General features: G+C 40.9%; 1 protein-coding gene across 1 annotated transcript; it reads right to left on the reverse strand.

The window, feature by feature from the left end:
* Positions 1-608: 608 nt before the first annotated feature.
* On the reverse strand, positions 609-5,848 carry LOC116065024 (V-set and immunoglobulin domain-containing protein 10-like 2). Its single transcript, XM_031320474.2, has 8 exons — positions 5,650-5,848; positions 5,318-5,575; positions 4,942-5,232; positions 4,312-4,665; positions 3,208-3,330; positions 3,080-3,104; positions 2,848-2,948; positions 609-1,130 (listed from the first exon to the last, which is right to left on the reverse strand). The coding sequence occupies exons 1-8, from the start codon at positions 5,699-5,701 to the stop codon at positions 985-987; spliced, it is 1,350 nt and encodes a 449-aa protein (XP_031176334.2). The 5' UTR covers positions 5,702-5,848; the 3' UTR covers positions 609-984.
* Between the last annotated feature and the right edge of the window lie 6,698 nt (positions 5,849-12,546).

Below are 12,546 nucleotides of genomic sequence, written 5' to 3' on the forward strand. Positions count from 1 at the left end.
CTTGGAGTCGCGTTAGCACTGTTAACCGTGTTAACACGATTAGCCACGTTAGCTAGCCGCTGCCGCCTCCTCTATTGGTATTTGAAATGTATCCTGCTGTTCTCTTTAAGTGTTTAAGTGTATGTTTGTGTAGACTCTTGTTTTATTGTACTTCTATCCTTGTGAGAAGTTAACCCGTTAAGTGTTAGATACCAGGCGGGTGGACATTTTCCAAAGACTTAAGTTAAATCCTTACCTCAAAGAGTTAGTTATTCTGTGTTCAAGAGTGATGATTGCCAAAGGTAGGTACACATAGGCAGGCACGTGCACAGACATTTTGGGGGGCAGGGGCTCAAGTGAAAAAAGGCCAGTTTGTGTGTATATATATATATATATATATTAATTAGTTTTTAAAAAAAAGAGCACCCAAGAAATAAGTGCACTTTAATTGATGTCTATGTGTGCACGTGCCTGCACATAGGGATTAGGCAAGTGTATTGTGTGATTTGTTCTGATTATGTTTGAAATGACACAGTCCAGACTCTTGAATAAATTATTAAAAGACCAACATTGTGAACTAAATGTTCTGCTATAACTGATGCATATAATGAAGATGAACACAGACTCAAAAAAAATAATAATTTTAGGGTTTAATATGAGGTAACTCCAATGTTCAGTATCCATGCAAATATAAAAGTGAAATTGTTTGATAAGGAAGCAGCAGGTGCTGTTCAAGCCCTGTAGGTACCTGCTACAACAAAAAGGGGTTCTGGTTAAAAAAAAAAACACTCCTGTTGGCTAAGCAGTATACATACATAGCATTAATGTAAAAATCAAAAGATCAAAGTGTTGTAGCGAAATATATGCTTGTAACTGTAAATGTAGTTGAGTTGAGATCTAGGTCACATGCTACATACTGTAATAATTGTCCAAACTGTCAGCACAACCTTTAATTCCAGGTAAAATTACAACCGAAGGAGTCCGTGATATAGCCTACATGTATGACTATGAGCCTGTAGCCTTGACGGTGATGGTGACGCTGACAGGTTCATTGTCGTCTCCAGGGGGAGGGGCTTGGCTGGTGGCGGGGGTGGCACTCGCAGGTGAGGTGGTGAGGGGTGAAGCTGCCCGGGGTAAAGCCATGGTTGGACCTGGAAAAGACCAGCGACAAGGTTCAGCATCAGGTAGATGAGCAACAAGATTATTAGTTTAGTATTACTGCTGATGGTCGAAACCGACTGTTCATAAAATCTGATGAGCTCACAAGATGACTACATGATTTAAAATACTTAAAGCTTTATGTGTTATTTTATTATAACTTGTCAATGTAAGATTGTATATGAAAGTCAAAGGAACAACTTACACTGCTACCCTCCACACTTTTTATGGCATACAAAAAATACTTGAATTATATGGTCTAATATGGTTTCTCCACAAAAAAGTTAAATTACCTTGTTAAAAAATATTGGAATTAAATCTACTCCTCCCTCAGAAAAATCCATAGTCTAATATGCAAATATTTATTTCAAAAGTTTGAGCACTGGATTACTACTACTAAACTTTACCCCTTTAGCAGATGTATATGAAAACAGCCTTCTCGTGTAAATTGCCAAACTTCAGCCTAATCAACCAACAATTGGAAACACCTGGGTTAGTGTGCTGCACCTTTAAATGTAACACAAATTATTCACTAGGAGTTAGCTTTTTGAATTTGATAAATTCCTAGATAACTTGCCTACAAACTGACGTTAGCAGTGCACTTTTCCCTGATGAATATGGTGTAGGAATAGTCATGTTTATGTTTTTAAAGGGTCATTTTTATTTGTTTCAACCTGGTCCCATTTCCCCATGCATTTGTGTCTAATAGACTGATGTGAACAAAAATCTTTGAAAGTGGTCCAGTATTGAGCGAGAACGCAGTGACCGGCCCTCGCAGGACTGCAATGCAATCATTTCTGTAGCCTACTCCAAAACAACAGACTCCCGGGACGCCTTTTTTCCGACTTGTGTTCCTCTCTCTACATCGCTGTCTTTGGACAAAAATTCACCTCTTGAGATCGATAATGTTGTCAGATACTTTTACTAACAATCTGAGCCTGTCAGTGGCAAAAAGAAACACTTTTAGTGGACAAAAATCGAGAGTGCACAATTGCCCCAGTAGGTTACATTGCAGCCCCGTTCGCAAGGGTCTGTCACTGCATTCTCGCTCAATACTGGACCAATTTCAAAGACTTTTGTTCAGATCAGTCTATTAGACACAAATGCATGAGGAAATGGAGTTCAGGTTGAAAAAACCCAAAATTACCCTTTAAGTTAGATAAGAAGGAGAGCTAATGTGGTTGTTGTTCAAAGTCTCTGGCTGTTGTGTTGTGTAGAAAGCTGCTGTCTGACTCAGTGTGACCGTCTACTTAGAACGCTGACTTAACTGCTTTATGCAAGATTTGATTGGCTGTTCTTCATCTAGGTAGATGGAGAACTAAATGTATTTTCAATGGATCAGTGCAGACGGGGGCGCCATCATGGAACCAAGATATAAACTGTTTTGGTTTCCAATTTTTCTATCAAAATAACATGGATTTGCTATGGGAAACAACAACAAACTTCGAGCTAGTAAGCCATACGTTGAAAATGGCACCTTTTAAATTGTGTCCTGAACTTAGCGCAGCCCAAGACGGTTGTGACTGGTTTAAAGTAATGCAAAGTTTTTTTTTCTCCTATCCCATAATGTATCTATGGTGTAGCCAGACCTCACTACACAGTGCTGTGGACTTAGATCTGGCAATGCGAGACTAGCAGTGTGGTAAATCTGACATGCAAAGCCCATCTTTAGGTTTGCATGAATATGTGTTTGATGTGGGTGCATCTTGCCTGGACTGGATGATCCACCAATCTCCTCTATTCCTCCCTCTGACCTGCCTTCCAATTCATCCTCTGGGAAGTTGATGTTTTCTCTTGACTGGCTATGCTGCCTGGACACACCAAATGAAAAAAACAGTTTTAATAGCATGTCTGTAAACAGAATTGGCTGACAACATCATTAAACTGCACATTTTTCATTGCTGCTATTATACTGTATATAGAAAGTATTACAGATACTCACAAACCAAACAGCATGTCATGTAATCCTGGGAGAAGAAACACAGAACATTAATGCAACATAATTGGACAATGTTTTTGTTTTTTTTAAATCAAGTCATTAGGAACTTGGTGCTTGTGTATGGGACTCACGAGGATTGTTGTTGCGGTTGCGGATTATGAACACGAGCAGCAGCGCTGTTAGGAAGGCTGCAAAGAGCATCCCGCCTATAGCTGCTCCAATCACAGCAGGGTACACATTGTAGCGTGGTTCCGCTGCAACACATCACAGTTACACATTGCAAAATAGTACACCTCTAAGAAAACAGTTTCTGCACTTGATAAGTGTCTCACATCTTTTTCATATTTTCAGCTACCTTTAGTGGTTCTCAACCCATGTCAGCGTTGTTCAATTTGTTGACAAAATAATTATGTACAGCAAGACTGTAGCTTTTGAAAGAGGAAATAACACATTCTTTCATAATTGTAGGTTTAATACACTGTGTGGTTTTGCTGCTGCAGCCTTACTTGGTCTGGTATGACCAGTAGCTTACATTTTTTCACTTGTGGTTCTGCTACACTTTGTTTAAGCATTTACCATTATCTTGTACTTGTCACTTCTAGTCGCTGTTCAGCAAAAGTTACATAGGCTCACTTTAAAGTCAACCCTGTTAAACTGAGCGTAGGTGTGCATTAACTGATGCCGTATAGGGGTTGAAAACCACTGGCCTATCCTACCCTGACACCTGACCTACAAGCCCTAAACAATCCCCTGGCTTGGTTAGAGCAGTCAAATCCTGATATATATGGTACGATTAACACAAATAATTTACAAGAAGAAGCACACAGGACCAGTTAGAGGAAAGGTAAGGAGTAGGGCAGGGAAGGAGGTAAACAGGAAGGGAGTGGAAGGTGTGAAGCTGTGAGGTGTGTGTCATTGTTTGTCTGTGTTTTTTGTTTGTGTATGAGTCTTTCACCTAAGTGGATAACAAAAAAGAAAAAGAAAAATGTTAGACTGTCATCAAAGTCATCTTAACAGCAATCACAGCAGGACACCAGCATCCGTAATCTTTGAATAATCGCCTAACTCACCTGTCACCTTTTTAAAATGTCACATTATAATTGTTTTTCTCCTGCCTGTTTTATTTATCATCTATTTGTTAAGACATCCCTAACTCAAGCCCCTGTCTTTGCTCAGTTCTCTGCCATAAATCCCGTATCTGACCATACTTTCCTCACTCTGTTCATTTATTATACCTGGAGTCTTTGCAGCAGAAGGATGTCCGACAGTGCGGTGGTTGACAGGCGTGATGCGGAACTTGTAGGTAACGGTCGATGTCAGTCTCCCTACTGTATAGATCCTGACTTCTGGGTCCTGGATGATATTAGAGTACCAGTCTGGTGGACTGATCCTCTCCTCCATCTCCTGCTTTGAAACATTGTTGCTGCCTCTCCTTCCTGGTCGCTCTGACACCCATATGTGCTGCAGGATGAAACCTGTCCATCCTCCTCCTCCTTCATTCTCTACCTGCCACTCCAGCCCCACCTCGTTACGCTGTCGGCTGTTGTACATCACTTTGACCAGGGTCACATTGGGTGGTATGGGGTACCCTGTTAAAGAGACAAATAAAACCAATAAATAGTCTATGTGTATCCCCCATACCACCACAATTTGATCTTTTTACATTTTGGTTTTGCGCAGGGCCTGCTGCTGTCCCTGGGTTCCAGCTCTCTGAAGGCTGCAGCTTCATATTTCTCATACAGATGTGGTATCAATCTTTTTATCTAACTCAGCAAGTAAGCAATTGTTTTTCCCAAAATGTCAAACTACTCCTTTCAAAAGCTCTGGTAGTAAGACAACCGATATAGATAAAATCAAAAACTTACTCTTGATCACTAAAGTGACATTGATTTCAGTTCCTCCCACTGCGTTGGAAGTGGAGCACCTGTACTCGCCGCTGTCTTGAGTCTCATCTGTGTCTCTCACAGTCAGATTGGCCCATGCAGATGTTTGCAGCAGTGCGTACTTTGAGGTGTCTAGGACGCCCACACCCTGATTGTTAAACCAGGTGATTTCACTGACAGGAAGGTAGTTGGCTCTCAGGTTGCAGGTGAGCTGAACGTCACTCCCCTCGTATACAGACACAACTCTGCGCTGTGTCAGCAATACAGGAGCCTCTACAGGGGACAATGCATAAATGAATTGATTAACGAATCATATTTGCCATTTTCTTGTCAGGTGTGTCTGACAATGTGCACTGACCCAGTGTGAGCCTGCAGGTTTTGGTTTGGACCAGAAGTGGATGCTTAGCATGGCAGGTGTAGGGTTTCCCGCTGCGGGCGGTGCCGTAGCGAAGGATCAGGATGTTGGAGTTTTCTTCTCCGCCTTTGGCCTGGCCATCTGGGCCCTCCCACCACACCAAGGCTTTCGGGGCCCCTCCATCCCAGGAGCAGGACAGCATCAGATACTGTTTATTGTTAGTCACATAGGCAAAACACTCCGGCTCTGCAGGGGGAATATCTAGTGGAGGGAAAGAGGTTTAAGTGAGACGTGAACAATGAGCATAAAAAACTTCCTTTTTCTTTGTTTCTTACATGTACGTGTGCTGCACTCTATTGATTGTTTGAGTGCCAGGTGGGAGCCCATGCAAGTAAATAAGCTGTTGGAGTTGAGGCCTTCAGATGGCAGCAAGACGGCAGTGTTGGTGTTGGCAGTGTTTACAAGTCCGGTCCAGTGGAGAGACGGGGAGGGTAATCCGCCAGGCCAAGAGCAGAAGAGTCTCAGAGAGGTGTAATTCAGAGCCGCCTCCACAGAACAGGAGGGGGAGCCATCGGGTGGGTCTGCGGGGATAAGATACAGCGTAACGAGGCAATGATGTGCAAAATGGGGGTTCTGTAAGGTCAGAGAAAGCACCTACAGTATTCATGGTGTTGGGTATGAAACATCTCACCAAAATTATAGGAGAAAAATGCTTTTATTCAAATATCTATTTACTTACCACCTTCTTTTGTGATAAAGCTAGGTAACACAGATGAATGTCAAGTCAGTACAAAGCCTGTCTTCTCTAATGTGAAAGATGTGTACATAAAGGAAATGCTCTCTATCTCTCTTGAGGGATGAGTTGTTTTAGGTCAGACACATGATCTGAGTAGCAAGCAGAAATGCATAAACTCAGCAAAAACAAAACAGGAGAGAAGAATGACAAGCATCATCGGCCTTCTAGCCAACCAACACTTGCCACGGCTGTGACATCACAGCAAGGTACCTGCCAGAGAGTCCCATCAACTTCCCAGACGACCTGAACAGGAGAATAGGTCTTCTGCAGCACTTCTCTGTCTGTGTGTGTGTGTGTGTGTGTGTGTGTGTGTGTGTGTGTGTGTGTGTGTGTGTGTGTGTGTGTGTGTGTGTGTGTGTATGTATGTATGAGTGCATTTGCAGGCTTTTGGGTCTGTTATAAAGTCTTAGTGAGTACAGGAAGCTTGAAATATGAGAGATGAATAAGACTGAAAGAAGCATGACTGTTTAAAACAGAAGAAGTAAAGGAGGTTTGTGCGTAACACTGAAAACAGAAGTTTAATTGAAAGTGAAAAGATCAGGGACTTGTGTTCAGTGTTAATAATGCTGAAAATCAAAGGTGATACGATTTTTGTTCTCTTAGTCTTGTGCTATAAATGCCAAATCTGAATTATCATCTCAGTCTTTTACACTCCTTGCTATTTGCAGCACCAAGACAGAAGAATACAGGTTAGGACTAGGTGGAGAGGTTCACAGAGGAGCAGGAGGACTGATGGCATGGTCTAAGGTCAGAGGTCACAGATCACACTCACAGTAGACGGTCAGGCTGATGGTTTTTTTGGAGCGGGTGTTGAGGTAGGTGTTCTGTGCCAAGCAGGCGTAGTCGCCAGTGTGCATGCGTAGGATCTTAGTGATGGTTAACTGCGGCCCGGTGTAGACCTGGGAGTTGTTGTAGAACCAGACATACTGACTGGCCGGGTTGGACTGGGCTTGACACAGTAAAGAGACAGTCTCTCTCTCTAGGGCTGAATATCCCCGCTCTGTTATACTGTACGGAGTCACATCTATCTGAGGAATGTCCGGGCCAACTGAGGAGAAAAGACATGCACACACTCAAGATATGAAAGACGCAGACATGTTACGAACACAACTAACAGGAGACACCTCCTGCTTCATTTCTGCACTGCAGCGATTGGAAGTTTTCTCACATAATCTTTACAGTTTGCCTATAAGAGATCATGACCTCAGCGGCCGCAATGCAACGTATCAATGCATGTAACATATACAGTACAAGCAGGTTTGACAATGTTATGGTATGTAGGAATTTATCAAAGTTATCATTCAACGCATGGCACATGGTGACATTTTCTGTGTGTGACAAATGCCAAAGCTACATGTCCTTGCAATTTATTGATTACTCACACATCAAATGCCAAAGAAGGAAAGTAAAAGACATCAAAGCATAAAAAGATTGTTACCTTAAACTGTTGCCATGGTTTATAAATGGCATTTGAGGGTTTATATCATAAACCCCTTAAATGCCAATTAAAACCATTGGCATTTGAGGGTTCCATAAAATGGATTTCTAAATCCATTTTATTCTATGGTTTATATTTTTAAATTTGACAAGACCCAAATCCTAACTCCTAAATACTCACAGATGGTGTCCAGCCATAACCGGTTAGAGCTCTCGCTGTTGACGGCGTTGCTGGCCACACAGCGGTACCAGCCAGTGTGGTTGCGATTGATGTTGGTCACGTTGATAATGTTGGTGTTTCCCTGTGCAAAGGCTGAGATGTTGCCGCTGCGGGTCTCGTACTGCCACACATACTGGATAGGTCCAGTGCCATTTTCCAGATTGCAGCGCATCCACATTGTAGATCCCTCCACCGGAGATACATCACTCATCAGTAGGTAAGGTTTACTGACGGGAACTGTATTAAAGACAAAGTCACACAGTTAGGTACGTTTACGATCTCTGAAGAACATTGTTCTTCATCTGCTTTCATATGAAGAGACCCCCCCCATTCCACACAAGCACACACACCCTTAGCTACGCCCCTGCCTGATGAAGGTAAGTGTTTCAGAGTGCAGGTAGTCTTACCTCTGACAGTGAGGTGCACATAGTAGTAGAAGACTTTGGGCTCCTGTTCCATGTCATAGAAAGCCTGGCAGGTGAACAGGCCGTGTGCAGCCAGAGGCAGGTTTTCGATGCTCACAGCTGCACTGTTCGAGATGACCGTGAGCTGTCCAAGCATCTGGGCCAGCTGCTGGATCCTTTGTCCTTTCCCCAGATCATACACCACAGCTCTTATAGCTTCAGTTCCAGGCATGGTGAAGCTCCATATGTACATGTCAGGTAAGGTGGGACCGCATTCCAGGATCACCGCTTTGCCCACCACTCCATACACACTGGTGTCCTGGTACACCACCTCCCATTTGGGATTGATCTCCACCGCTGAAGGAGGGAGAGGAAACACTGACATGCAAGCAAACGTGTGTGTGTGTGTGTGTGTGTGTGTGTGTGTGTGCGTGTGTGTGTGCGTGTGTGTGTGCGTGTGCGTGTGCGTGTGCGTGTGTGTGTGTGTGCGCGCGTGCGCATGCGCTACCAGTGTTCAGTTACAGGATTGATTACACTGTTAAGTTTCAGACACATTTTAATAGTTTAGTAAGGGATTCCAAAACAGATAATCGAATTAGTCAAAATATTCTTCCTGCCTGCGTTCAATTTATCAACTATCTTTTGCTTTCTTAGCTATTCTCATTATCTGTTACCTCCAAATTGACTTTCAGTGCACTGTTCCACTGTTAGAATTAGAACCTGACTGATAAATTGGCCAGGCCAATATATCCATCCATATAAGCCCATGGCAGATACATTGGGATCAGTGTATGTTTTAAGGACCAATAAGTGACAACAAATTGCAGTACAGAAATGTCAAAATATTTTATATTTAGAAACAGTAATGCCACTATATTTTTTTCACCAAAGAACACTGACAATGTTTGTATTTTAACTGTAAAATGTCACACTCTGCAGAAATTATGGTCACAAATTTGTGTGATCCTTATCAAACAATTCTGTTTGTTTTTATATGCATTTATAAAAAAAGAATATTGTCAATATATTGTTATGAAAGTATCAACCTCCAATATGAAGTATCTGCTGTGCCATACTTCCAATCTTAAATTTGAATTAAAACCGATTCTACTGAAAGTCTATAAATGATAAAGAATTTTTGTCTTAATATGTTTATCAAACATTCATATCATTTTATATGGAAAACCAATTTCTAACTGCAACTCAGATAAGTTCAAATGAATCTAAAGACATTGGAAAACCCTTACCATATGTGATAAAGGTGACCAGGTTGGTAGGTAGAAATAAAAAGACCAGCCCTAGCAGTTGGGCCACCATGGTATCATGATGATCCTGAGTCCAACCACCACTTTACTCCAAGAAATGTAGCAGAGATGATAAAAAGGTCAAGCTCTCGGACCACAAAAACTGCTTGTTAAAGGCTTCCCTCAGATGCCCCGGTTGTGTCTTTTCTTTTTCTGACCAGAAGTTTCTTGGAGAATCCAGTTGCATGCACTGACTTCATTAGACTGAGAGTAGGAAGGGACGTAGGGTAACTAAACTGATTTGGGCTAAATTATTCATGTGTTTTTCCTTTCTCTCTATCCCTCTATCCTTCTTTCTTTCTCCTGTGGGGTTAGAATAACACGGTGATACTGTGCTCATCAATTATACAAGACAGACGCATGGGTAGACAGGTTACCCTCCATACACACACATGCACTTATGCACACACCTGAACACTGAACATGAGCATTCCTCCACATAGGCCTTTCATGTTCATCTGCACTTAAAGCACATTTTCACCCTGTTCAAACTGTGGTGTGTGTGATAAAAAGTGGGAATGCTGATGATTACTAAATGCAGATATAAACAGTCATCTTTAAAATAGGGGGATTAAAAAGGGTTTATATTGTCTAAGATCTTCTTTCGCCCTTTGTTTCAGTACAAGTTTAACAAAAAGGTCTTATAGACCAAACAACAAAAAACTATATTTCCCTCTATTTCTAGTGATCTTTGGCAACGTTAATGGAACGCTCCAGATTTTAATTTAAGAGACACGTAAGGACCAGAGAGCAGAGTAAACGCTACTGATAGGATTAGGATTAAATAGATTTAGAAATCTGGCATCTTTCAGCAGTGGTCTGTGTTTCCTCCCAGCGACATGCTCTGAACACGACACTCTGCAGGCTACCATTTAAAGATCTGAGGTTGCCGGCAAAGAGATGCTGGACCTGCACATACACAATCTCATCCCCGGAACAACTTTTCTTAGTCAGTGTTTTTAAAGAATCCTAATGTGAGTGATGTGTTTATAAAAGAGAAAAAGAGGAGGAGGAACTGTTAAGTGGAGCCATAAGTATGTAATATGAGGCCTGCATCATGAATGAATGCAGGACAGAGATCAGTTTTCCTCACTTTGCAGAGACAGAAATGCAGCTAAGTCTAAACAGACACTGAGTCAGCCACATATAAATAAGGGCTTAGTTTATCAACCATATTCAGCAATAGATTGAAATTACATAAAGATGAATACATGATAGGTTGGAATAGGAGGATTTAGTCAAAAATATTTCTCTTCACACTGAAATGCAGTGTGAAGTCCTTATTTTTATTTAATTTTAAAGCCATAGCATGCCTTTATATGTAATGCATTTGTATTTAAAAAAAAAAAGAAATTTGAACTTTAAAATGAAAAGTAAATGCACATTATAAATCATGAATGACTCTTTGAGTTTCCTAAGTCTCTTCTGAGCTTCAAGTTAAATGGCAACAGTTATCAGACATGCATATACTGTTTGGTGTAGAGTGCTATAGGAAATCTGATTGGTTTCATACACAAAAGAAATGTGAAAGCAAGACACAACTAGCAGCCTTCTGATAGTGAACCAATTGCTCCCCGAGGCTTTGATATAAAGCTCACTGGCCAATGGAAAGATGAAGCTGAAGAGAAAAGGATATGTAAAGAGAGAAGCTCAGCTCGTGTATACTGAGCTAGCCACTGAAGCTAAAGCTAAACATCAAGGCTGGACAGTCTGTGAATGCCCCATGAGAGCTGGAAGCAGTTGATCTGTAGCTGCTAGTTTGCTCGGGGAGTTGGGAATTCATTTCATCAGCACACAAAGACAGAAAGTATAAATGATATTAGTTTTGGAACACAAAACAAACATTCTTTGGATTGTTTTAAGCCAGTAGGGTGTGAAAAAAGCTGTAAACAACACTGACACATTACTTCCTTATAAAGTTTATATGGCAAAGTATGTTAGCATTTATTTGGAGTCATGGTTGTGTCCAACTGGTGAATTTGAATCCAATATTCAGTCTCCTATTATTATTTTTTATTGTAGAGCTTTTTTTGCTTAGCTTTACACTGTGAGATTGAACCAAACAATATTAAAAGTATAAACCAAAGAACCAAAACAATGAGCTGAAAGAAGCTATAATGCTCCATACAGCTGAGGGAACTGCAGAGTCAGTGGGTTCATTAATACCTCTTTCACATACAAGGTATGTGATCCATTGCTATTTAAAAATATTTATTATAGGCTTTATAAAGTTCTTTGAAGCTCCCATAATGACTTTTACTCATTAATAAATAGTAGCCAAACATAAAACCTTTTTATTATAATGTTTTTCTATGTAACCTGCACTACTTTAGATCCGCTTGAGCATCAAATGTATATGAAATAGTTATTTTTAAACTGCAACTCACTAGTTTGTTTCTTAAACATGTAATCTGTAACCACTAGAAGCAACTATGAACAGTAAACAGAGAAGTAAACAGGATGGTGCAGGCTGCATTGCAGAGAGGGAAGTTCACCTCAGGCCATATACATTGATGATTAAAAAAATCAATGAAAGATCACTGTAGTGGACTGTGTGATGTGATGCCATAACTAGGTCAGGGCAACAGATTATGTTTAATAGGATTAGTGTTCTGAATGCAAAAAAAATGGTAACTATAGTACTGAATAATTAGTGGAACAAGACTATGAGTCTCCAGACATGCTAGCAGCTCTGTGAAGCTGTAAACAGCAGTGCTTTGAGCTCAATGCTAACGTTAGCATGCTAACATGGTCGCAATGACAATTAGCATACTTTAGATATTTAGCATGTATAATGTTTACCATATTCACCATTTTAGTTTAGTGTGTTAGCATGCAAACATTTGTTTATTAGCACAATATTAATAAAAACCTTTCATAGCAATCTATCAAATAGTTAAGCTATTTCAATCCGGACCAAAATGGTGGACCAACATGCCATCCATCGAGCCCTGCTGGCATGAAATCACACCAGATTAGAAATGCCTCTAATGAAATGCTCTAAAACATTATTAAGTGTAAATGCCAGCCCTGAGAAAGATAATAGCTATACTATACTATATTCAGAGTAA

Source organism: Sander lucioperca, chromosome 13 (assembly GCF_008315115.2).
Source record: "Sander lucioperca isolate FBNREF2018 chromosome 13, SLUC_FBN_1.2, whole genome shotgun sequence".
Lineage (NCBI taxonomy): Eukaryota > Metazoa > Chordata > Actinopteri > Perciformes > Percidae > Sander > Sander lucioperca.

Coding starts and splice junctions, on each gene's coding strand:
- LOC116065024 (XM_031320474.2), bottom strand. CDS start 5,701: ATGGGCTCCCACCTGGCACTCAAACAATCAATAGAGTGCAGCACACGT. Junction 5,233..5,317: donor AACCTGCAGGCTCACACTGG/GTCAGTGCACAT, acceptor TGTCCCCTGTAG/AGGCTCCTGTATTGCTGACA. Junction 3,105..3,207: donor CAACCGCAACAACAATCCTC/GTGAGTCCCATA, acceptor TTCTTCTCCCAG/GATTACATGACATGCTGTTT.